This window comes from Perca flavescens, chromosome 12, assembly GCF_004354835.1.
Source record: "Perca flavescens isolate YP-PL-M2 chromosome 12, PFLA_1.0, whole genome shotgun sequence".
NCBI classification, from domain to species: Eukaryota; Metazoa; Chordata; class Actinopteri; order Perciformes; family Percidae; genus Perca; species Perca flavescens.
This window is the reverse complement of record NC_041342.1, coordinates 10,728,662-10,753,945: the sequence shown is the minus strand read 5'-3', so window position 1 is coordinate 10,753,945 and position 25,284 is coordinate 10,728,662. Positions and strand designations below refer to the sequence as shown.

General features: G+C 39.7%; 3 protein-coding genes across 4 annotated transcripts in view; 1 reads left to right on the top strand and 2 right to left on the bottom strand.

The window, feature by feature from the left end:
* Positions 1-11,907, bottom strand: part of parp2 (poly (ADP-ribose) polymerase 2) — a 22,547-nt gene extending 10,640 nt beyond the window's left edge. For both annotated transcript variants that reach the window (XM_028593384.1, XM_028593385.1), the window contains exons 1-15: positions 11,703-11,907; positions 10,644-10,853; positions 8,726-8,893; positions 8,423-8,493; positions 6,716-6,766; positions 6,207-6,303; positions 6,005-6,080; positions 5,828-5,930; positions 5,586-5,739; positions 4,788-4,926; positions 4,168-4,231; positions 3,912-4,046; positions 1,791-1,918; positions 1,536-1,635; positions 1,218-1,316 (exon numbers count right to left, since the gene is read on the bottom strand). In XM_028593384.1, the coding sequence (XP_028449185.1) occupies positions 1,218-1,316; positions 1,536-1,635; positions 1,791-1,918; positions 3,912-4,046; positions 4,168-4,231; positions 4,788-4,926; positions 5,586-5,739; positions 5,828-5,930; positions 6,005-6,080; positions 6,207-6,303; positions 6,716-6,766; positions 8,423-8,493; positions 8,726-8,893; positions 10,644-10,853; positions 11,703-11,775 (1,668 nt within the window). In that variant the 5' untranslated portion in view covers positions 11,776-11,907. The remainder of the gene's footprint in view (positions 1-1,217; positions 1,317-1,535; positions 1,636-1,790; positions 1,919-3,911; positions 4,047-4,167; positions 4,232-4,787; positions 4,927-5,585; positions 5,740-5,827; positions 5,931-6,004; positions 6,081-6,206; positions 6,304-6,715; positions 6,767-8,422; positions 8,494-8,725; positions 8,894-10,643; positions 10,854-11,702) is intronic.
* A 305-nt stretch (positions 11,908-12,212) lies between these two features.
* mettl17 (methyltransferase like 17) lies at positions 12,213-20,795 on the top strand. The gene is made up of 14 exons (XM_028592914.1): positions 12,213-12,435; positions 13,209-13,350; positions 13,443-13,592; positions 13,695-13,782; positions 14,773-14,854; positions 15,092-15,165; positions 15,514-15,608; positions 15,710-15,780; positions 16,926-17,033; positions 17,970-18,038; positions 18,161-18,211; positions 18,323-18,415; positions 19,750-19,946; positions 20,502-20,795. The coding sequence occupies exons 1-14, from the start codon at positions 12,367-12,369 to the stop codon at positions 20,593-20,595; spliced, it is 1,383 nt and encodes a 460-aa protein (XP_028448715.1). The 5' UTR covers positions 12,213-12,366; the 3' UTR covers positions 20,596-20,795.
* Positions 20,785-25,108, bottom strand: sdr39u1 (short chain dehydrogenase/reductase family 39U, member 1). The gene is made up of 6 exons (XM_028592915.1): positions 24,942-25,108; positions 24,253-24,359; positions 23,896-23,978; positions 23,073-23,194; positions 22,381-22,533; positions 20,785-21,752 (listed from the first exon to the last, which is right to left on the bottom strand). Exons 1-6 carry the CDS (start codon positions 24,955-24,957, stop codon positions 21,319-21,321), a joined length of 915 nt encoding a protein of 304 aa, XP_028448716.1. The 5' UTR covers positions 24,958-25,108; the 3' UTR covers positions 20,785-21,318.
* Positions 25,109-25,284: the final 176 nt, after the last annotated feature.

Below are 25,284 nucleotides of genomic sequence, written 5' to 3'. Positions count from 1 at the left end.
GTTCGTTTCAGCTTGAGTACACGAACAGATGGTGGACATTCTCCTTCAGGATCTCTTGGTAGACAGCAGAATTCATAGTTCCTTTTATCACGGCAAGTCTTCCAGGTCCTGAAGCAGCAAAACAGCCCCAGACCATCACACTGCCACCACCATATTTTACAGTTGGTATAATGTTCTTTTTATGAAATGCAGTGTTCCTTCTACGCCAGATATACTTGGACACACACCTTCCAAAGAGTTCCTTTTTGTCTCATCGGTCCACAGAATGTTGTCCCAAAAGTCTTGGGGATCATCAAGATGTGTTCTGGAGAAATTGAGGCGAGCTTTGATGTTCTTTTTTGCTCAGCAGTGGTTTTCTCCTTGAACTCTGCCATGCAGGCCATTTTTGCCCAGTCTTTTCCTGATGGTGGAGGCATGAACGCTGACCTTAACTGAGGCAAGTGAGGCCTGCAGTTCTTTGGACGTTGTTGTGGGGTCTTTTGTGACCTCTTGGATGAGTCGTCGCTGCGCTCTTGGGGTAATTTTGGGCGGCCGGCCACTCCTGGGAAGGTTCACCACTGTTCCATGTCTTCGCCATTTGTGGATAATGGCTCTCACTGTGGTTCGCTGGATTCCCAAAGCTTTGGAAATGGCTTTATAACCCTTTCCAGACTGATAGATCTCAATTACTTTCTTTCTCAATTGTTCCTGAATTTCTTTGGGTCTCGGCATGATGTGTAGCTTTTAAGGATCTTCTGGTGGACCTTACTGTGTCAAGCAGCTCCTATTTAAGTGATGCCTTGATTGTGAACAGGTGTGGCAATAATCAGGCCTGGGTGTGGCTAGAGAAATTGAACTCAGGTGTGGACAACCACAGTTATAGTATGTTTTAACAAGGGGGGCAATCACTTTTTCACACAGGGCCATGATGGTTTGGATTTTTTTTCTCCTTTAATAATAAACACCTTCATTTACAAATTGCATTTTGTGTTTACTTGTGTTGTCCTTGACTTTTGTTTAAATTGGTTTGATGTTCCGAAACACTTAAGTGTGACACACATGCAAAGGAACAGGAAATGAGGAAGGGGGCAAACACTTTTTCACACCACTGTATTTGGGATCTGATACGTTTTCCACCCATTGAATCTGTTGTTCCTGTGCACCGGTTCTAAAAATAGGATGTGATGTGCACTACTACCTCATTGACTCTGGCCACGTAAAATAGTGAATCAGCTCACCTCACAAAGTAGCAGCAGTCCCACATTGTTGTTCTGGTTGGCAAAGCAGTAGTTGCCACTCTTTGATGACATGTCAGCAAAGTAGATACCTTTTCCAAACTAGATAACAGAGAATCAGGGGAATTATTATCACTGGAATAAGAAATATGGCACTGTATTCAAAAATATAGACTAGTTAATAATTTAATTCCAAAATGTTAAGCACAATCATCATCTGTTGAATAATATAGTGACATTTTCATGCCATGCCATGGGGGTTGAGACAAACATCAAGTGAAAAACAGTATCTGCAGGAATCTTTCTGTCCCTCCATCCTACCATGTAACCAGTGACGGGAGCTTCAGGTGGGGCCACTCGGAGCCCCTGACTAAGGATACCGACATAGTTAGTAAGGCGGGAACCGTGCCACAACAGATTCCTGGAAGACAGAGCAGACACACACATACATAGTGGGCTATATGAAATGAACATATGGAACTTTGTAGCAATGCAGATTGCAAAGCAGCACAGCACATATGGTATGCCGTCTGAGGCAAGAAGAACCAGTAATGGTGTTTATCAAAGCCCACTTACCTGTTGTGCATCTGTGAGAGGAAGTTGTTACTCTCCCCGTCTCGGTCCACTGAGAAGATGTCAAGCACAGTCATGGTGTAGTCACGATGGGTGGGGGCGTGGGTGGACTGTAGATACTTTTCTATCACCTTTACACAGAGAAGAGGAAAGTTTATAAGGAAACAACACTGGCCACATAAACCATATTCAGGTTATTGCAGCTTAAGTGTAATTTGGTTTACTATTTCGGTCTATCCAATTAGTAACCAATTCCTTTGTAAAGGTCTGCAGCCACAGGAGTGATTGAAATCTTAATACGTCTTGTTTTTATTTATTTATTATTTTATTCTTGTCTTTTAATGTTTTTAAGTTGTTTATTATTGTTTTTTAATTGTTTTCTAACTGCTCTTTAATGTTTTATGTAAAGCACTTTGAATTGCCCTGTTGCTGAAATGTGCTATATAAATAAAGCTGCCTTGCCTTGCCTTGCCTTGTGGCTGCAGTGCATTCAGGTCTATTAGGGCCGCTGTCAGTGAAAAATGGCATCCTTCTGCTCCTACTAAAGTGGATCCCTCCCTGTATGATGGTTTGAAGTTGCTACAGAAAGGCCTCACCAGAGGCCCCACGATACGATGTTATCATGATACGATATTATCACGATACGATATTATCACGATACAATATTATTGCGATTTTAAACACATTGCGATATTCTGCAATTTATTTGCTTTTTTCCAACTCCAAATTAAGGAAAACTTAATCAACATCTGTTTTATCTAAAAAGATTAATTTCTCTGTTTGTTCATCTCACTTCAATTGTTATTGAAAAAGCAATTAATTGTATTATTATAGTACTAAAAAGTTTAATTATGATGTGCAATTTATATAATACAAGATCGATACTTCAATTTCACTAAAGTTTTTTTGTTCATATGTGGAATATATTTGGTGCCTTGGATGATTTGAGCTTATTGGTACAATTTGACTGAGCAAAAACAAATAGATCCGCCTATTGACTTGGTTTTGGAATACTAATGAAAATCCTTGCACCCATCACTCCTGGCTTTTTTGATTTGACTGTTATGATACAGTTTCAGTGACTTGGTTAAATAATTAATGCACCACATACATTACCGGTCAAAAGTTTGGGGTCACTTAGAAATTTCCATTCCACTCCATTCCAGACACAATACCTGCTGAGATCAGTTGTATTGTTTTTTTTAATCAGAACAGCAGTTTTCAGATTACATTATTTGCTTACATAATTGCAAAAGGGTTCTCGACTGTTGTAGAAAGAAGTGGCTGAAGAAACACTTGAAATTCATGCTTTTTGGTCTAAACGTCATACCCAAATTAAAAGTGGTACAGCTCCCACATACTTTGACACTCAGGGGTGTGCCTGATATCATTGGAAAGGTGATTGATGTGGGTTTGTATGTGTATTTGAGAAGTGTTGTATTTTGTAGTTTTTTTGGCTTTTTTATTTGCACTTTTCAAATAGAAATAAAAAAGCACAGACACATTTGTAGAAAAGAATTCATATAAAATCCATTTTTGAGTCTTTTAGCTTCTGAATTTTTTTCTGTAGTAAGCTGAGGCGTGGCTAATGCTGTGTTGTCTGTCACCTGTCAGATGTGTTTACAGCAGTGTATTTTAATAATTTTACAGATTTATAACTTGGACAGAAATAAAAATCTCCATTCTAGCCTCTGTAACTCTGTGTCAGTAAGGCCTAGAATCACCCTGACACAACTTCAGAATGTTTCCTTTCCAATGATATCAGGCACACCCCTAAGTGTCAAAGTATATGGGAGCTGTACCACTTTTAATTTGGGTATGACGTTTAGACCAAAAAACATGAATTTCAAGCATTTCTTCAGCCACTTCTGTCTACAACAGTCGAGAACCATTTTGCAATTATGTAAGCACATAATGTAATCTGAAAACTGCTGCCCTGATTAAAAAAAACAATGCAACTGATCTCTGCTGGTATTCTGTCTGGAATGGAAATTTCTAAGTGACCCCAAACTTTTGACCGGTAGTGTACATCTGGCATCCATGAACGTAACAGCAGTGTATTAGTCCAGGCTGCTAAACCTTGACCTGTATCATTATAACAGCTATGAGAGGCAAAACACCGACCGTGTACTCATGGCTGCTGGAGGCCAGAGGCTGCATTCGGCACCGGAGGGAGCTGTACTGTCTGTCCAGAGGATGTTCGTCACTGTCTTCACTGTATTGAACCATTTTCACTGCTATCTGAATGTCACTCAGAGCCTGAAATATAAATATAGATATTATAGTATGGATGACAGATTCAAGTGAAGACATAAAACAGAATAATTGTAGACCAAGTTGATTAATTTCAAATCTCTCAATCAATGGAGAACCTCTTTACCTCCAACAGTGCAATTTTTTCCTTCAGCTCATCTTCTGTACAAATGATTGGAGGAGTTTTCAACCTGGAGAATTACATCTTTTAGTCACAGCAAGACAGATCAATGCAAAAATGTTTCCCTGTCATCATTCAGACATTCATTTCTCAACAGCATTAGGGCATCTCTGTGACTGCACAGCTACGCACATGTTGTAGGGCTGAGACGATACGCTTTTGTCCCGATTCGATTCTTTGACGATACATGGTTGCCAATGTGATTTGTATTGCGATTTTCATTTAATTCGTTTCTAGAAGTATTGCGATTAGATAGTTGAATAATACACTTCTAAAGACAATTCATCATGAGAAATTTGTAAAATCTAATTGTTTTCTAAGAAGAATGCACATCACATGTCAGTCAGTCGGTCTGACATTTATTCCATTTGTAAAAAAGAACATAACATGGACTTTCTCTATTTTCTTCTTCCACTCTGTTTCGCTGGAAACGGATATGATGTAGTCGCCGTCAGGGGTACCATATAAACAGAATATATTTAGGTGAACCATTGGTAAAAAAAAAAAAAAAAATCTATTCTGGGGAAAAGAATCGGTTCTTTTCCCACCCCTAACAAACTGCCTACCCAAAGTCATGAGGGATGCGGGTGTAGAACTGGTTGCATGCTTCCAGCAGGTCGCGACTGCTGCCCTTCTTCTTCAAACAGTCCTCAATTTTCTTCAGTGCCGTGTAGCCTGCACGGATCTGCTCTGAGGTAAGCTTGCCTACAGGTGGAAAGAAAAACAATGAATTTGAAATATGAAACACAACAATCACAATAAAAAAAAAGGTCACTTGTTTGTCACCGGCTGAATCTACTCATACAGTCAGGTGGCGAAAATGATTACTTTGAAAACTTGTTTTGTTGCATCTTTAGATCAATTCTAAAATTCTAAATGTGCTCTATAAAGAATTATGTTGAATTCTAGGAATATTATGAGTAGAAATTAGAGCTGGGCGATATGGAGAAAATCAAATATCACAATATTTTTGATCAAATGCCTCGATAGCCATATTGCGAAGATATTATAGGGTTGACAATTGGTGCTTTCACAAAATATTTACACAATGTGATTTGAGATAAATAATCATCAGTAATGTGGATATAATGACTAAGTGGGTAAAGGCAAATAATAAAACAGCTAGAACAGTCCGGTATGTTCAGAAAAGTACATCACTTTACTGTAATGCACCCTTTTAAACCAGTAAAAGACAACACTTATGTCATATCACGATATTACAATATCTAAAATCTCTAGTCTCATATCACGATATCAATTGATATTGATATATTGCCCAGCCCTTGTAGAAAATAAAAGAGTATAACAGAATAAATTCCATTCCATTTCTGTTCCATTGTTAATTTTGATTCTGTCAAACTGACCAAGAGGGGCTTTCCGGGTGTCAAACTTCATCTCCAGCACACACTCCTCCATGGCTTTGAGGTCACAGATTAACTCCAGGAGTGACTGGAGCCTCACGTCCAGCTTGGAGGGCCTCTTTTTGGGTGCAACATCCACTGCTGTCTGGTTCTTCTCCTGCAACAGTGAAATAAATCAGTATACATATTGATAGACGATATCGAGGAGATACACAAGTCGTTGGTTCTTGGCCTTTGTTCCTTGCCTTTTCACTGGTGCTGTAGTCCACGAACACCATGTCATATTTTCCAGCTACTTTCTCAAAACTCGCTCGGTGTTCCCACTCATTCTTGGTCTTGTCTAAAAACCTGTGGCAAAACAAGCAACGTTTTCAGATGTTCACACAATCTGGAAATATGTTGTGCTAAGTACACAATCTTACTTTTTCTTGAAGACATCTTTGGCTTTCAGCAGGTCTACACCAAAGGCTGTCAGACTGCTTTGACCCACTTTCCCCACTAAAGAAGACCAAAATATATTTAATCAGTTAGTTTACATAACTGCAGGCTTTTGTTGATTCCCTGCATAAATACAAACATCTATATAAAATATGAATATGAATCATGGGGGGCACATAACCTCACCTCTGCCCCATCTCATCCACACACTGTAAGCCTTGGAGTTGTCGTCTTCCAACAGCTGGATCAGGTAGTATTTGTTGTTGTTAAACTGAAGATTTGTCTGCAAGATAAGACAGCAAGCCTAAAAACCAGTTCACTTTCTTACACATCAAAATGAAAAAAAAAGAAAAAGGAAATTCAATTCATGCAATTTTAAAGCCTTCATTTGATTGTGTTTTTTGATATCGATATCATGTCAGAAACAGCATCAGAGCTGCATTACTAGCTATGCAGAGTCCCACATTGCAAATACATTTTGTTCTAATTCATCAGTACCTGAAACCGCAGTGATTACAATATCTATTAAACTATTCACAAGAACAATTTTTTTGGTGCATTTTTTAGCACTACTCACTATGGAAATAAAACCTCCAGCTTTTGAATTTTGAATAAAAAAACACTTCCAGCTTTGAGTGTAAGACAATTCCCTGCTTACATTTTAGGATATCTTTGAATGTCATCACATATTTTACCTGATTTAGCATCACGTCGTAAACATCATTTCCTTCATTGTAAACATGAGCCTGAAAGAGAAATGAAGCAGTTACTAATATAAATGAAGGCAGCTGTACCTGATTCACTGAAAACATGTTGTTCCTGTAAACATCACATTTACTTTTATACTGTTTATTAAAGGGGAACTATGCAGTTCTTTTAGCTTAATTTACCTTAACTGAACAGCTTCCCCCTAGCACCTGTGAGCGGAAAAACCACTCTTGCAACTTTGGGCCGGCGAGCCGCCGGGCTCAGCGCCAGGGAGAATCGCGTGATATCAGGTCTCGCCATGTAACGAATTGCTTCACGGCACTGCACACATACTAGCTATAAGAAAAAGGTAGCAATGTAGTTTTTCACACTATCGTGATGGCTGAGTCGGCAAAAAAGAAGCCGAAAGGTTGGAAAGCATTGTCGGAGGAACAGAGAAAGAGGAAACGGTAGGCTGACTGAAAGAGGAGTCAGACACAAGTAAACATAGGAGCTGCCAAATATTTATTCCGAAGCTGTAGGGGGGCTCAATAGAGAAAGCTGCCAGCAAAAAGCGACGAAATTGCCAAAACTGCATAGTGCCCCTTTAAGACAACAATCATTTGAGAAAGTGTTTTTACAAAACACAAGTGCAAAGGGCATTTTCACATGTTAAAAAAACAAGGGCATTGCAGCACAAGATGTAAAATGCTCTATGAGCACTACAGATAAACAAGAAACAAAAAATTATAGATTTTAGGATTGCAGGTAACAATTATTCTCATCATAGATTAATCTGAGAATTAGTTATTGACCATCACAACTACCAAGAATCCAAAGTGACGTCCTGAAACTGCTTGATATGTTCGGCCAGCAGTCCAGAATTAGGACATATTTTATTTACTATCACATTTGACAAAAAACAACCGGTAAATCCTCATTCATGAGGAGCTGCAACTGGCGAATTTGACATTTGAAAAATAATAAAATAAGGAATCAATTATGAAAATAGTTGCAGATTGAATCGTTTCTGCTCTACTTGTTTGTGCTAATTTGGCTGTTTTATTTAAGGAAAATACGTATGATTACTAATTTTGAACATGGAAATCCTCTTTTGAACCATTAACAATCATTTTGAATGATTTGTCTGCGGAGTATTTTGGTTTTCTTGCTTTTCTTGCTTTTACTGAAATGTACATATTCTTATTTATGTTATGATGTTCAAAATAAACTTAATCAAATGACTTGATTTACAAATTCATAGCCTATTAGGTATTTTTCTTATGTAACAGTGATAGCACTGATGAAATGTTCATTTCCAAGAACCAAACTCAGCCTGAGTAACTTACACTGAACATTATTACTGTTAGTAAATATCAATAACCACAGTGTTATTTTCTTATCTCTCTATTGCCTATTTGCTGTGTAAATGTTTGATTGACCTGCGCACACAAATGCATATTTCTAAGAAGTTGCTCTGGGTACAACAATCATTTAAAAGATTGAAACTTAAATTCCGGTTTGATTTGAGATCAGACATTCAATAGAATAGTAACACACACTTCTGTGTAATAAACCACAAACATGTGGCATGCTCACAAAAGGAACTGGAACTGGAGCGGTGCTTTGCAAAGGTCTTCTACAGGTGTCCAGCCACAAGCACGAACCATGTGGATGGTGAGTTTCATATCTCGTGGACTGAGCAGATACTGTACCTTTCCAAGTTTGGCTTTACATTCAACGTCCACCGGAGCTTTTCCCTTCATGACAACTGTCCTCACAACCTCTGTTAAACAGCCAACGATCAGAGATCAACCATTAATGTGGTCAACTGACATTTCATATGAAGTTCAGGTAATACCATGTCCTTTTAATCTGAATATACTTCGAAAGAACAAACACCACCTGATGACGTCGCCATAGCTACTGCGCTTTGTGGGTCAGACAACTTGGAAATTCTATTGCACTTTCTTATGGTATTACATAGACAACATAGATGACGATAAAATCCACCTTACCTCCACTTTTTATTTCTTCTCTGGGCATTTTCTCCGTTGTTGTCTGACTCTTGCTCTGCCCTCTCTTCCTCTTAGCTGCAGGCTGCTTTTCCGTCTCCTCCTCTTCCTCTTTAACCTGAACTGGCCTCTCCTTCTGAGCAGTCAACTCAGCAGCGTCATTCAAACTTTCTGAACAAAAGAACACAACAGGAGAAACATTTTAATTATCTTCAGTAATTCAGATTTTTTTTTTTAAATACATAATTACAAAATGAAGAAAAAACATAAATAATTCATATAACACTTCTACTATGACTACTACTACTAACTACTACATAAAGCTTTTCCTAAAACAAAGTAAGGCTGTATTCGGAACCGCCTACTACATACTAGCGTGGAACACAGTGTGCAGTATGTAGTTACTACTGCATACTAGGGGTGTAAGAAAAATGTATACACTTGAGTATCGCAATATTTTATTTTGCAATACTGTATCAATTTTCAAAAAGGCAATATCGATTTTCAAAAATATTCATGTAGGACAGTGGTTGACGTTTATGTTGTGTTTAACCCCCTACCACTAGATGGCTATGCTGAGACGCACCACTAGTGTCCTTGCCTAACAGTTCCTAGCAGTGCCTGACTTTTTGCTAGAAGCTAACAGTGTAGCTATGGCTGAACTTTGGCCTACTTTAGCATATAAACATTAGCTCACTAAGAACCTGTGAACAGTTTGATTTTCTGTGTACCTAAAGTAAACTTCTTTGACTTTTAGGAAAATCATGTCTTTTTTTTTTTATATTAGTTTTTCTAAAATTATACTTAAAAAAACTCCCAATATATTGCCTCTTACGCGCAGTATCGAAATATATTGCAATCGTGACCCATGTATTGTGATACGTATCGTATCGCCAGATTCTTGCCAATACACAGCCCTACTGCGTATTGCATTAGTAGTATGCAGTATGAACATTTATTTTGCAATATGCTAGGCAGGCTTATCATTTAAACCAGGGTCCAAAACTTAACTTTATGTCCACCAGCCAAACAGCTCGTGAATGTTTGAATTGGTTTCAAGAGGAGTACCATTGTTTTTTGGCTGGTGAGTGAAGCAAATCTACAACCACTTGCACATTTTACCAGCGTTTAGCTAGTAGATAGTGCTACTGCTAGCTGCTTTAAACTAGCTCTTAAAACACTGGAATAAAGAAACAAACTTATACCACTATTGGAATTGAAAAATACAATTCATTGAGCTTTGAATTTTTTTGTTTATGAAAAATGTTTGTTTACTTTATAAGATACTCAACAGTGACCGCCCACTTTTTTAACAGCTCTGGTTGCGGAAGTGTTTTGCCCTGTTCAATTGCACCATTGACGTTTCATTGAAGACTTATATAAAGAGTTTTAAGCCTGGATCCAAGCCAACCAGCTGCGAGATGAATCATGACCATAAAACCTTTCATTCGGCTAAAACACTTCCATGGTAACAGCTGTTACTCTTAGAATTGTGGGTAGTGTAGTACTTCTCCATGACATTGCAAATAAAAATGTTTTTTTCTTAAAACAAGGTTGATTTCATACAGACTTATGACTTCTACAGGAGCAGAAACCTTCTCTTCACAACCTCAGAGCTCGTGGGCAGTCTAGACATTATGACTGATAATCAAAATCCTTATGGAGGAAATGAATGGGATTTTTACTTCAAGAACCACACTGTTGAGGTCTATAGTAGGCGGTTTCAAAAACGGCATAAGTGCTAACTAAATGGTGAAAATCAAATAACCCAACAGTATATAGGAGTTGGATTTGTTCTTTGTTGTTGGCTACAGGACACTCTAAGACACAGAGAAATCAACATGAAATTAAAAGCAAAAATTCAAGCAGAGGGGATGACAGAAATTAAATGACAGATGTGGCACAACGCACAAACAAATACCTGGTTTTACTGTCTGAGAGCGAATCTTCCTCTTGTACTTGGTGAGAGGATTAATCTGGACCATCTTCTTCAGGTCGACTTCGTAGGGCGTCCCAGAGCCCAGAGACAGAGTGACAGACGTTTTCCCTGAAGAGAAGGCCGAGTCCAACAAGGCGCAGGCTGAAGGCGAGTATGGTTCCCACTGATCTTCATCTCCTTTCCACTGCCACACTGATCACACATACAGAGAGTCAAGTTCTTGATACTTTATTACCAATGTAAAGCAGTTCTGGTAACTTGACTCGACTCATTATTTTGACAGTTTAAAGTCGATTTTAAAGTCTTAGCCAACTGGGAGTAGGGAACAAACATTTTCAATTTACTGTAAGATTCAAAGTCCAACTGCATCAATTTGAAAAGTTCGGAACTGATTAGGTTAATAAACATGACAATTCTTTTCAGACAGTTGGCTCAAGATTTCCGTTTGTTTACCTTTCTATCCCTAGATTATTTTAGTAAACAACGGAACAGTTAACATTGGTAATGCACTTTATGTCATTGTTGACTTAATTTATATGGCTCTTTTTTATATCTAAAATTCGCTTTTTAAAAGCTTTTAAGGGAGTAACGTTACTGAAATTAAATCTGGCATTTAATATGGATATATTTTGAAGAGGTCCTTGCAGAATGGGAATGCATCTAAACAAACAATAGAGTTGAATCAACACCACTCTGAACATTATAACCTTTAGGATTTATTGGAAGGCTGTTGAATTATAACGTTACTGCAACAGTTCTAACCAGTTGTACCTTATCAACTGGCAACTGGACGCATGTGGGATATTCATAAACAATGCCACTTAGGCACCTTCAGGTCGGTGGTGGGTATGATGGCTGACAGTGGTTTTACTGGACCATAAATACATAACATGTATTCCCCTGCTCTCTTCTGTCCTCTGTTCGTAGGTCCAGACCAGTCACTAGTCCAGACATGTCCTCAACTGACGTCGATAACGTTACAGCAGCTAGCTAACCTTATCCTGTCAAGCTAGCTAACCTTCCATGGTAACAAGCACCAACCTGTTTTTGACTGGACTTCTTTAGTTTCTTGTGCACTCTGACTTTTGCTTCTCGAACTTCTTGTACGCCTCATGGTGGTTTATGAAAAATAAATAGCTAGTAGTAGGTATGTACAGTAAAGATAGTAGCAGTCACGGGACAGTGATACAAGAAAGAGGGCGCGGGAAAGTTTCCCAGCACTGTTTCCTAGCCGGTGCCGCTAAAGATCGTTTAGTATCTGGATGAATCACTCCGTGTCTAAAACCAAACCTTTTGTGACCCTGAACCGTTTCTGTTACCATGGCAACACTTTGGCAAAACCTAAAATAAAGTTGAGCGTGACACTCAAAGTAAGTTCAACGTTCTTCACAAATATAGACCAACTTTAGCCTTGGCTTTTAATATGTTGTGCTTATGCGTAACTTTGTCTATACTATAATAACACAACAATATTTGCAGGAGATGTTGTACCGTACCCGGAAACAAGGGCAGAGTGAGCACTCCTGTCTGTGCTCTTACGCGAGGAACAGAACTTCGGGACTAAAGGTTCCGCCTTACCGATAGTCGGACTTATTTTGTTGAAGGATTGGTATAAAATCCTAACGTGCTTCTGTGCTTTTTAAAGAGAGGAAGTTAAAATTCAAGCCGTTTAAACATTAGAAGTCACCGTTCAGGCACCGAAGATATGGCTTCACGGAGCTATGGCGCTTGTGTTCTCTGTCAGAGGGCGGTAGCCGTGAAGACGATGTGCAGGGTGAGTGTCATTGAACGCAGCATCTTTACTGTGGAGGTCAGACAATCAACAGTACTGAGATAAATAAAGTTTAGTTTAGCTATGTTCACAGCGTAATATACGTAGTAAACGTAATATGCATATACATTCATTTATCACATTTTTTTTTTTTTTTTTTTTACTATGGTCTTCATAAAGTATGTGTTTGTGTAGCGTACATTGTGACCTTCTGAATTTCCCGTAAATCCGATTAAAAAATTGTGTTTCGATAAAATAGCCATGAATCTATTATTACAAGTTCAGTGTGTAGTGTGTGAGTGTGAGTTAATCAATGAACAAGTGAAATCCCAAATAAAATATGCTCAGATGGACTGCACATTTGAAATAGAATACCAAAATCTTGTCCCCCATAATCTATTCAATTATATATTTCTTGTTGGTCTATTATTTAGTTTTAAAGATCAGAAGGAGGTTGGTTACTGCTAACTCACTAGAGCTTAAAGGGGGTGGTACAGATAGATAGATATGTATTGTCCCATGAGGGACATCTGTTTTCACAGTCTGTACATGCACACGGCAATATACACAGACAAATACATCAACAGATAACATAAAGACAGGTGACACATAGAAACAACCACATTCACGACAATGACACCGGATCTATACAGAGTCAGCGAGATAGTTTGTTCAGCAGTGCTATGGCAGAAGCGACAAAACTTCTGCTTCACCTCAGAGTCCTGTATCAGTGTGAATGCGTAAAGAAAAACCTTGTTTTCATTTGTCATCCTCAGGGAATGAGTGCAGCTTCTCAGCTGCAGTCCCAGGTAGATTTCCTTAAAGGAGAACCACACAGGAAGCACCCAGGTGTGACCAACCTAAAAACTCTGCGCCTACCTGACAAACTCCAGACGGCTGCACGCTCGATTATTCACGGTAGGTGTCCGTTATGAATGTGGCCGGTCAGTTTGCGTGCCAAATGTTTTCCATAGCTTCACTGTGCGGCTCTTCAATCTCTGCACCGGTAGGAGCTCAGGTGCCCCGGCTGCCGGATCGCTCTCGTAGCCTCACAAACTTCCTGTGGAGCAGAAAACAAGCCGTCGAGACTTTGACTCTGAGGCAGAAAGCTGTGAGCCTGGAGAAGGAACTTTGGGAGAAAGCGATGGAGAGGAGAGGAGGTGGGCAACACATGAATTAAAGAAATAATGGCTGTATAATAACTGCAAAGAGATTACATAATGCAGCAACTTAGAAAAGTAAATGCACTTTTTATATTGCAGATATAGATGAACAATTGCTGGAAGACCGCATCAGGAAAAAAGTGTTTTCAGAGCTCAGAAGAACCACATATCACTGGACTCCCATGAAGTAACACTTGCTTTTATCTACTAATTTTTTTTTTATAGAAATATATAATGCATAATGGGGTTTTTTAAATGATGAATGTTCAGAAACTCAATTATTTAACTATTTTCTAATGGAGAAAGAGCATTCTTTGCCCAACTTAAAGGAACACGCCGACTTATTGGGAATTTAGCTTATTCACCGTAACGCCCAGATTAACACAAGTCGATACATATCCTTCTCATCTCCGTGCGGCCAGCACAGAACATGCAGGTGAATGGTTCCAGCAATCCTACTGCTCCGAATAAGTGACAAAATATGTTTTGTTTTCCCTAAACAAACCAGGAACTATATTCTTAGGCGGAAGAATATAGTACTTTGGCGGAGTGATATGCTCACAGCAAGCCTGTCTGAGAATATAGTTCCCGGCTTGTTTACGGTTAGAAGACGGCTGTGTCTCATGTTACGTTGTTTTGTGTACATGCTGTGACTCTACAAATCACAACATGTAAATAGGAACATGTTGGCGTTATTTTGTCACTTTTGTCACAATTTGGAGCAGTAGGATTACTGGAACCAGTCACCTGCAGGATCTGTGCTGGGCTAAGCTAATGCTGGAGCCGTCAGACAGCGGTACAGCACGCACGGAGATGAGAAGGGTATGTATCGACTTGTCTTACTCTGGGGGTTACGGTGAATAAGCTAAAGTCCCAATAAGTCGGCGTGTTCCTTTAAGACAATATAGAAGTTTTGTGATTTGTGCCAATGCTGACCAATATTGAACATTGTAAACATTTCTCAACAACTCATTTTCAGTTTGATATTGACACTTATAAAGTTTGTACACTTAATGTCATAACATCTTTATGTTAATATATCGGGCTCTGAACAAAGTCCGAAGTGGAGCCCTTTCTTTAGTTGTATTTTGGAGCGTGCTACTGGTGATATCTCCGGTGTGATTTGGAGGTGTGGAGGATTTTTCTTTTTCTGTACAGCCCCCACTCTGTGTTTCAGGTATGATGAAGAGTTAGGCGTGGTATACATGGCAGCTCGGCTGGCTGGGGGCTTCGCGGCAGTGAGGAGAGCTATGAATGAGGTAATGAACGAGCAGTGGAGATCATAAGCAAACTGACATGACAATACCAGGGCTGAGTCAGTGCAGCCATATCACCGAAAAACATATTTTTATACTTGTAGTGTTAAAGCATGGAAAAAGTACAGGAGAAATGTCCTTATTACTGAGGAGTAGGAGCCCTGGATGTGTTAGCGGACGGGTCAGACTTCTGCTTTTTTCTGTCCTAAATGATGTCCTAATTTTTTTTCTTCATTTCAGATAAAGAAGAGGGATCCCTCTTTTGCCCCGCAGTCTCTCCTGGATTTTGGATCAGGGCTGGGAACAGTTGTCTGGTTAGTGTAAAACGCTGCTGCAAAATAAAATAATATTTTTTACACATAGGTCCGAAATACACACACATGCACAAACAGGACCTATACATGCACTAATTGAGAGATGTCGAGTGAAGGGGCTGTCCATTAAAGGCGCCCCGAGTAGTTGAGGGTTTCGGTGCCTTGCTCAAGGGCACCTCAGCAGAACTGGCACCTCTCCAACTACCGGTCCACAGTCCGTACATGGTCCATACAGGGACTTAAACCCGATTCCCTCAAGTTCCTAAGCCAAGTCCCTACAGACTGAGCTACCGCCCGCCCCAGGTACATTACAAGACTGTGAAGCGAATCCCCCTCTTTCCCCCGCAGGGCGTCCCACTCGTGCTGGGGCGACACTTTGAAGGAGATGGTGTGTGTGGACAGCTCCGGGCCCATGAACGTTCTGGCAGAACGACTTCTCAAAGGTGCTGCACACACAAACATGACTTGTATCCGTTTTGGATTTGTAACCTTTTTGTTTGGGCTTTTGTCAAATACTTGATCAGTTTGTTGTTTTGTTGGGCAGGTGATGACGAAAGAGCTGAACCTCACATCAAACAAGTCTACTTCAGGCAGTTCCTCCCCGTCTCTCCTAAGGTATTGCGTCTTAATTAATAATCTGAAGTCTCTTTCTCGAAATTCAGCCTTGGTGCAGAATTACAGCCACCAGAGCCAGTCCCACAATGAGCTTTACTTAGGATGTGCCATTTCTGTGTCTGCAGCTATTGAGGAGGAGAGAGGGGTGGGGGGGGTGGCCTTGACCAACTGCCACTTTGCTCGTTTGAAAGCCATGATGTCTCTCTCTAATGGGTGGGCCAAATTCTCTGGGCGGGCAAAGCAGAGAAAGGGGAGGTAACCTTGCTCCTTATGACCTCATAAGGAGAAGATTCCACATCGGCCCATCTGAGCTTTCATTTTCTCAAAGGCAGAGCAGGATACCCAGGGCTCGGTTTACACCTATCACCATTTCTAGCCACTGGGGGACCATAGGCAGGCTGGGGGAACACATATTAATGTTAAAAAACCTCATAAAGTAACATTTTCATGCCATTTAAGGCTTGCTTTTGAGCAGTCAGACATGTGAACACTTTTAATTCTTAATATCTGTAGTATATCACACCATGTATTCTGCCTGTGATGTTTTTTACGTTGTATCTGTGAAGTTGTGTGAACGTTCCTTTTTTTTTTTTGTTCTGTTTTTTTTATCTCCATGAGCAATGGCCTGTCCTGTGTTGCTGTTGTCTCCTTAATGTTTCTTGTTTTGCTTTCTTTGTTTTGTGTTTTTGTGTGCTTTTTATGTGCTTTTGTAAATTATATTTTATTGCTGACTTGACATCTGGGAACAACCAACCAGGTCCACTGATGGTTCTCATAACATCTTGCCAAAGGACTAGTTGAAAATTAGCCGGCTGGCTAAAACTGTCCCATTAATGAGTGTGCACTGTCCTTATAAATAAATAAATAAATAAATAAATAAATAATCAAAATAAAACCGGGTAGTTAATCCAGGACTACAAATGTTACTCGCACAAATGTGGTGAAAAGGGATCTCTGGGAAACGCAGTGTAGAGGCACCACAGTAAGCACATGGGCACCCCAGATGTTGCTAAAATAAGGAGCGTCGTTAGGATTCCCTCTTTTACATTTGGGTCTGTGTTTGGAACATTTTTATATGTATGGAGTGGCTTCACTTCCGTCTCGAGGATGAGTAGCCCTGACACTTTGTGTGTTTCTCCTTCCAGGTGCAGTTTGACTTGGTGGTAGCAGCCTTCACCCTGTCGGAGCTTCTGAACGCGAAAGAGCGAGAAGAGGCGGTGTTAACCCTGTGGAGGAAGACAAACTCGTACCTGGTTGGTTAAAATAAGGACGAAACACCTTTCCTAGGGAACCAATCACATTGCCTGACTCCCAGTAGAATGAGGGACATGCTTTATATTTTATTTCTTTATTTTTCATTTCATTATTTTGTGAATTTGCGTATGGAAGTTCCTTAATGTATGAGGCAGTAGTGTTAACCATACTGCAGTGATGGTTCTGTAGTCACTCCCTTCCCTTCCCCTTTTTTGTGTGATTATGTATATTTGTCTTTTTTATTATAATTATATTTTATTTGTTCTTTTTTATTGTATCTGTGTTTGTTAGTGGTGTCAAAATAGTCAATGTAAGAATGTCTCCTTTAAATGGACAACCTGTAATAATAATGATAATAAAGGAAAGAAAATAGGGACAAAAAGGTATACTTAACCTATAGATGATTTGCACTTTGCTGCCAATTTTCTATGGGTTTTTTTCTAGGGCTGGGCGATATAGAGAAAATCAAATATCACGATATTTTGATCAAATACCTAAATGGCGATATTGTAGGGATGACTTGGTGCTTTCACAAAATATTTTCACAATTGGATCTTAGATAAATAATCATCATTAATGTGGATACAATGACTAAGTGGGTAAAGGTAAATAATAGAACAGTCTGAAAAGTTCAGAAAATGACATCACTTTACTGTATCGCTGCCTTTAAATCCAGGAAAAGACAACACTTAAGCCATATTACGATATCCAAAATCTAAGACAATATTAAGTTTCATATCAGGAAATCAATATTATATCTATATATTTCCCAGCCCTAGTCCGTTTGGACTACTTGCACATTTAGTGAATATAAACTAAATTTGAGATATTTTGTCTCTAAATTGCAACTTGTCTTCAAAACTGTTCTGGTACATAGAAGCCCTCTCCTTTTTAAAGACATTTGATTGTTTTTTTTATTCTGTTTTTTTGCATAGGTGCTGGTGGAAAATGGGACTAAAGATGGCCATCAGATGCTTATGGATGCCAGAGACACTTTATTAAAGGTATTCAAATACAGCAGATAAGATGGCACTTTAAAATTGCCATAGGAAAATGTGTTCGGTGCCGTAGTGTAAATTATCCGTCTATGAGAGCAGACTGATGACTTGCCGTTCTCTATTTCCAGAAACGAGAGAAGACGGTCTATGACACCAGACCAGCGACAGTGTTTGCTCCGGTACGTTTTAAATCTGAGCTGCTATACAATATCATGGCGTACTTTCAACCGGCAGTGTCACGGTCTTCTTGCAGCTTCTTTCTATTGTTTTTTATTGAATTTTTTTTTCAGTGTCCTCATGAACTGCCGTGTCCTAAACTGGCCCATGAACCCACCACACCCTGCAACTTCCAGCAGATGTACCAACCTCTGCCTCTGCCCGGGGTAAGAAGCCGTGGCTTCGTTTTTTTCCAATTGTCCGACTTTGAAAATCTCTGGTGTAACGCATCTGTAGGTGGGACTAGTTTCTTTGTTTGCTCAACCACTGTATCAGTATCATCACTGTTCCAGTAACAGGGTAAATCATAATACTGAGTGATGCAAAAGTGTAAACAAATCTGTTAGTTCTGAAAAGTTAAGTTGCACATCTTTAAGGCAATGTTTTATATGTTGTATCAATTAATTATTAATATTGATGTATGTCTTAGTTTGAGGTTGTTATTGTATTTCAGAAAGTTTTCTTTAAAAAAAAAAAAAAAAAAAAAAAAAAAAGACTGTAATGTGGCACTTAAAGGTACACTGTGTAGGAATTTCTCCCATCTAGCGGTGAAATTGTATTTTGCATTCAAACCAGTAGCGCTCTCTAGCGCCTCGCTTTTTCAAATGCGTGTTGCAACTACGGTAGCCGTTACGTACCAAGAAGCTATGACAACGTGTCTTCCAATTTTCGCTTTTCTGGCGACGAGGATTCCTTTTCCTGTGGCTCGGCATAAGTATGATCCTCCATTATGAACTAAAGGGCAGTGCGGGCTTTCAAATTTGCCGGGGCGGTGACAAGCGCCTCTTACTGATCTCCTTCTCCGTTTCAGCTGGTTTCAGTCACGTGACGCTGGCTCTAAACGAAAAACGCCAGAGCTTTATGTCCCTCTCAGCGATTATAGTTTTTCAAAATGGCGGAACGACATGGAAGCCTCCTTGGACTAGCCCGTCCAATGTAAATACAGATAAGAATTCTTCACTTACGAGGATAAGTCAGATCATTGGCAGAGGTCATTTTACACCAATGAGGACATATTTATGAATGAAGACATTCATTTTAGCTAATAAAATACTTAACCCTTGTGTTGTCAACCTTGAAAAAAACACTTTTCCCTACATTTTTGACGCTTTTTTTTCAGTTTGTTTTTGCTTTTTCCAACGTTTTAAATTGTTAAATTTTTCTTCTGCACATTTTCATCTTTAATTTCTACATCCCATATTTTCTGATATAAAACCAAAATTGAAAATGGGTCAATGTGACCCGTTAACAAAAGGGTTAAAAAACAATGCACTAAATAGGTTAAGATTTTGACAGATGTTACTGTATGCGATTTAAGCAATTAAAATATAGCTTTTTACGAAAACGAAACCACTCTATTGTATATTTATTATTGATCTTCAATAAAACAAAAGTATTGCTTAACCGATTACTCGATGGAACAATCGGTAGAATCCTGGATTACTAAAATAATCGATAACTGCAGTCCGATTAAATAGACTCCACTTATTTTACTTTCCAGCACAGTGACCGGCAGACGGAGAAGTTCAGCTACCTGATTGTGACTCGGACAAAACCGGCGCAGGCAGAAACGGAAGGTGTGGACTGGGCCAGACTGATCGCACCGGTGCAGTGCAGGACAAGACATGTCCACTGTCGAATGTGCAGCCCTGATGGACAACTACAACACCTGGTGGTGACAGCACGGAAACACAGCAGGTAAAGGTCCTGCAGCACACATACTGTCAACCTCATCGGCAGCGTCAGCATGTCTTTACATATGTGTAATTGGGAGACAAAGTTTGGGTTTGATTTTTTCCTCACAGAAATGTGGTTGAAGAGTTGTAAAGGACTGTATGAGAAGTATTAGTGGCAGCAGTATTTGGTATTTTACACATGTGGAATATTTTTTCATCATTTACCATCAAGTAAAAAAACATTTGTGTTGCACCGGCAAAGTTTTTGCTATTTTATACTGTTGTGTCCTGCCTTGGTTGCACCGGATTGTTGTGGTCTGCAGAAGCGCAGAGAACTTCCCTTTTTTTCGTGGAATATTTTTTATTAGAGGTATCTGATCAAATATTAAGTAAGCAAGACTACAAATCAACCGGTCATTCAATGCCAGCTTTTGGTATTTGGCTGGTTTTTAATACTTTGTGCCATAGACTAATTTCCGCATTGATACTACTACTGAATTAAGCTCATTGTCCAATGTGTCTCTGACCATGGTATCTCTCCATTTGACTGAAAATTGTTTCTTTTCCTTCAAATCAGAGATGAGTACCGCTGTGCCCGGAGCAGCGACTGGGGAGATCAACTGCCAATGATTCAAAGAGTGGAAGACGCCGTCAAGACTGATTCAGAGTGATGATTCAGAGCGGAAGAAACATATTCTTTAGACTTTTGAAGCAATGGAAACACCCTAAAACTGAGATAACACCGCCGACCAAGGACTAATCATTTTTTAATTCACCAGAACGTCTGCATTTCCTTATTGAAAATGTTAAAATACTGACTCATGTGACAATCTGATTACTTCAATAAAAAGGTCATAACAGAAGTACTTTACCCAGCTTTATTGTGCACCACCTTTAACAAACCATAGTCCATTTTTCATTACAAGTATGCTGCAATTTGGACAGTAATGGGATATTTATATTAAGACGCTTCCTACTGCATGTTTCAGTACTTTACGTTTAAATTCAGACAATCTGGATAAATATCTTCCCTTTACTGAAAGAATCCCAAAGTCTAACAGTTTGACATTTTTGTCGTGCTACGTAGCCCTTCAATGCATGAACAATCAGATCCCAGTGCGCCCCAAAATGTACACAGGGATGCCCTCACAACTGTGTTTGTCTATTGCCTCTTGTTTTCTCTGATCTATTTAAGTGCTTAGTATGAACAAAGTCTCAAAGAAACTGATTCATAAACTGGTCTTATGTGGTATGACAAACACTTTCCAAGCAGTCTTCAGGCCCATGTGTGACCCTCAGTTCTGAGCTGTCATATTAAAAAGCTTAAAATCTTGTAATCCAGCAAATATGAACACCAGAAAATCTTAAGTCAGCACGCATTCTTTCAACATCGGTTAACTCCCAACGATCTCTTTCAGGGCTGAGGTCAAGTCCGGATACTTGTACTCAAATCCGGCCTCTAGAGTCTTCTTTGGTATGACTTTCTGGCCCTGCATGAGGACCACGGCCCTCTCTGAGCCCATGAGGGTGTTCATGACGAAGCCAGGCACAGGGAACATGGTAGGCCTCTTCAGGATCCGACCCAGTTCTTTAGTGAACTCGTGGTTGGTGTTGAGCGCAGGCGCGACCCCGTTGAACACCTGTGGTGAAGGGGAGGGAGTGTCCGACTCGGCGGGGCGCTCCAGGGTGTGGGCGATGATTCCTGCCAGGTCCGAAACGTGGATCCAGGGAAACGGCTGTCTTCCTGACCCCAGCGTACCCCCAAGGCCGAGCCAGAAGGGGAGCAGCATTTGCTTCATGGCACCGCCATCGCGGCCCAATACTGCCCCTGGTGGAGGGAGGGAGGAATGGATTATGATGGCACTAGGCAAGATTTATACCAAGTTAAACTCTATTCACCAGCCTAAATCTGAAAGCAGAACTACAACTAAGACCCTCACTAACCACCCGAGACCCTGCCCGTACATGTTTACTAAAATAAATGTCAGATTCTAAAGAACGACATAAAAGCGATCCATCCCCAGAAATATGAACTCACTATTTTCTCATTGTTATTGTCTTTGGTACAAAACATGAAAAAATGTGCCGGTTTACTTCCGGCAATACCGCAACATATGGTTACTGAACATTTAGTCTATATCCACTACGTTCCACTTCCGGGATTGCTCCGTAGCTGCAGGACGTTCCGCTGGCCGGATATCCGGTACATTTCCTCTCCAGTGGATTTATGAGGACAGCTAGCTAGACTACCTGTCTAATCTGAGTTTTGAATGTACACATGTTCCACTAAAACAAGGCTATTTTGCAGCGGTGCACCGCCCATGAGCCAGAGCACGTTTTTTCTAGCCAGACCCGCTGTGAGGGTCTGGCAAAGCGAGATTACTGGATATTAAACTGCCAGGATTTTATAATGTAACTTCTAGTATCTAAGTGAAACACCTTTTTATTTTACATACCAGACCTGATGACGACTTGTTTGGTGGTTTTTGTCACATTCTCAGGAAGGAGTGCAGAGGCCTCCCACTCTTTCACAAGTTTAGAGAGGAAGTCAAATGGTGTCCACTCACTATCTTCTGTATACTCAGCTGTCAGACAGGGCTTGTAACAAGCTGTGGGTCAAAATGCAAAGGAAGAAATTACAGCAAAAGATTTCACTGCCTACTTTCATTTTCTTCATATACGTTTACATTTTATATATAATTTTAGTCACTTGGATTATCTATAATGTAATTTTATTGTTGGTTTTCCGAAGAGTTATCCGAATCAAGAGTCTAAGGACAGAAAGTGTCGTATGCTGTTCAGATTGTAAAGGCCCTAGAGTAGGGCTGAACAATTAAATCGGAATTTTGTCAAAATCGTAATCTGGCCGACTTGCAGTTTTCAAATCGCAGGAGGCGCAATATTTGTTAAAGGCTAAATGGGTTGCAAAATAAAGTGAAGAATGCAGAGAAGACCTGGCCCACACATCATATTTTACAGACTTACATCTTTGTTTCCTACAGAGCCCGGCAAAAATCATACAATGATGACTTTAATGTTTTTCTATGAAAATGTCTGTTTCTATGTTTCTAGTCTGACTTGCCACAAGTAGCTAATTTGACTATAAATGTTATATTAAGAAGTTGTATTATTAGGCAGAGAGACTTACCTACACCGGTTACCAGGACCCAGGAGTGAGGAGGACTGGGAGAAGCAGCAATGGCTTGAGCCAGAGATTTTGTAGTGTCGAGACGACTGGAGAACAAATCCTTTTTATAGCTTTCATTCCACCTGAGACCGCAAATAAAAACAGATCAGGCGGAGATCCAGTACCCACAGCAATACTCATTCGCAGAATTAAGTGTCCCATTAGTGGGGGGAAAAAAATCTGTACATTTTTAATGGATCTAGACAAATTCAGTTTTATCAAAGAATTCAAAGCTTTAACTGAGCAAGACAAATACCCTTCATGGCCAAAAGTATGTGGACACCACAGCCATATATGATTGTCAAAACTTCTAATTCCAAAGCTATGGACATCAGTCTGATTCTATAACAGCCTTCACTCTTTTGGGAAGCCTTTCCGCCAGATGTTGGAACCCTGGCTGTAGGTATTTGTTCCCATTCAACCACAAGAGCGTTAGAAGTCTGAAGCTGGGTGATAAAGCCTGGCTCACAGTGCATCTCAAATGTGTTGTATGGGGTTGAAGTCAGTGCTCTCTGCAGGCCAGTCAAGTTCTTCCACAACAAACTGGGAAAACATGTTCTTTATGAAACTGGCTCTGAGCATGGGGGCATTGCCACGTTGAAACATACAATTACCTTTCCCAAACGGCTGCCACTAAGTCAAAACAATGAAAAACCTCAGCCCCACACCCCAGTTTTGAACAGAGGTCTCCACAAACTTTTGAATATTTAGTGCATTAGCTACTGGATGAAAGAGTGTGGCTGTATATAGCTGTAGTTGCAGGCTTTGTTAATTTATTAATCACCATCGCAGTGGATTCATTAGATTCTCTCCAGCCAAATTGACGGCGCCCTCGCATGGTGGGAGGCCATGAGACTCCAACTCACCCTGCAGAAGCACAGAGGAAAAATATTTATGAATGACACTAGATTTAGAGACAAGTACAGTGATCTGCAATACAGCAAAAGGGGAAATTCAAAAGATTAGACCGACATTAAGAGCATCAAAATTGCTTTGATGAATCAGGAGTTTCCCAAGATGAGAAATGACCTTAGTCTCTACTGTTTGACTACAACTCTGAATTGACCGGAGAACATACCAAAGAAAAAAATATTGTGATTATTATTATTATATTATTCTTTTTAAATAACATGGATCATACCCATGTTATCTTCCCTGGACCAGACTGGCGAGATATCACTGTGACCTCATGACCTCGGTCTCTGAGCAGACGAGTCAACTCACGGCCCACAAAGCCAGATCCCCCTCCTACAAGTTAGACAGTAGAGAAATGCTCATACAAACAGAGGAACCAAAGATGCACACAGAATCCATCAGTTGCCAGTTAAAATAAATGTGGATGAGAGAAAAGACCGTTTAGGTTATATTTGCACTAGTTTTACTAATATCTAATATGGATTGTGCTGCATTATTGTGTATTCAATACACAATTCATTGGATGCAATCAGGGTGTGGTTGTCACCATAGATGGTTTATAATTTCTTTAATATACAGTCTATGGTTGTCACACACTGAAAGCACAAGGTAGTCAGAATGTTGCGCACTGCGCATGCGTACTATACATGCTTACAAAACAGGACTTTAGCAAACATAGCTTTAACTTAGATAACGATTAAAAAAAAATAACTGACAGTTTACTAGGTTTAATCACATAGCCGGCACGCTTAACTGTAATGTGTCTGTTGAACAGTATGCAAACGCAGGTCAACTTACATGGTACATATATCTATATTGTGCCTGCAATGCTAACACTAGCTAACAGCTAGCTTGCGTTATGTCACAGTGACCTTTCTGAAGCGTATACATATAACTGTTAAATAACGTACATACCTATTAAAACTCTCATGGTCGTTAAATGAAGAAAAGCAGGAATTTAACAGCTGAACGTCGTTGCAGGTTTCACTGTTTTCTTTTGACTGACTGTACAGTTGTTTCTCGCCTTTTTTGGACCACTAGACGTTCCGTAACCAGGCAAATACGTCATTTTGTAGTTTATAATAGCACTGTTTTTAAAGAAGAGGTGGAGTTACTGGCTTATTTATACATGCATCTATTAAAACAGTAACTTATTTATTAAGTTGAATTAACTCATACAGTCTAGGTCTTTTATACAGTTTGGTCTATGCCAAATAAGAGAGTGAGATATCATGTGGTGAGTGCAATAATTAAGAGA

What these genes read in the sequence shown, in the direction of transcription:
- mettl17 (XM_028592914.1), top strand. Translation starts at nt 12,367, where the DNA reads ATGGCTTCACGGAGCTATGGCGCTTGTGTTCTCTGTCAGAGGGCGGTA. An exon ending in TGCACGCTCGATTATTCACG is followed by an intron (nt 13,351 to 13,442) that starts GTAGGTGTCCGT and finishes CTGCACCGGTAG; the next exon opens with GAGCTCAGGTGCCCCGGCTG. An exon ending in AACCTCTGCCTCTGCCCGGG is followed by an intron (nt 18,416 to 19,749) that starts GTAAGAAGCCGT and finishes TTTACTTTCCAG; the next exon opens with CACAGTGACCGGCAGACGGA.
- sdr39u1 (XM_028592915.1), bottom strand. An exon ending in GTCCAGGGAAGATAACATGG is followed by an intron (nt 23,979 to 24,252) that starts GTATGATCCATG and finishes GTGCTTCTGCAG; the next exon opens with GGTGAGTTGGAGTCTCATGG. An exon ending in ACAAGTCGTCATCAGGTCTG is followed by an intron (nt 21,753 to 22,380) that starts GTATGTAAAATA and finishes TCCCTCCACCAG; the next exon opens with GGGCAGTATTGGGCCGCGAT.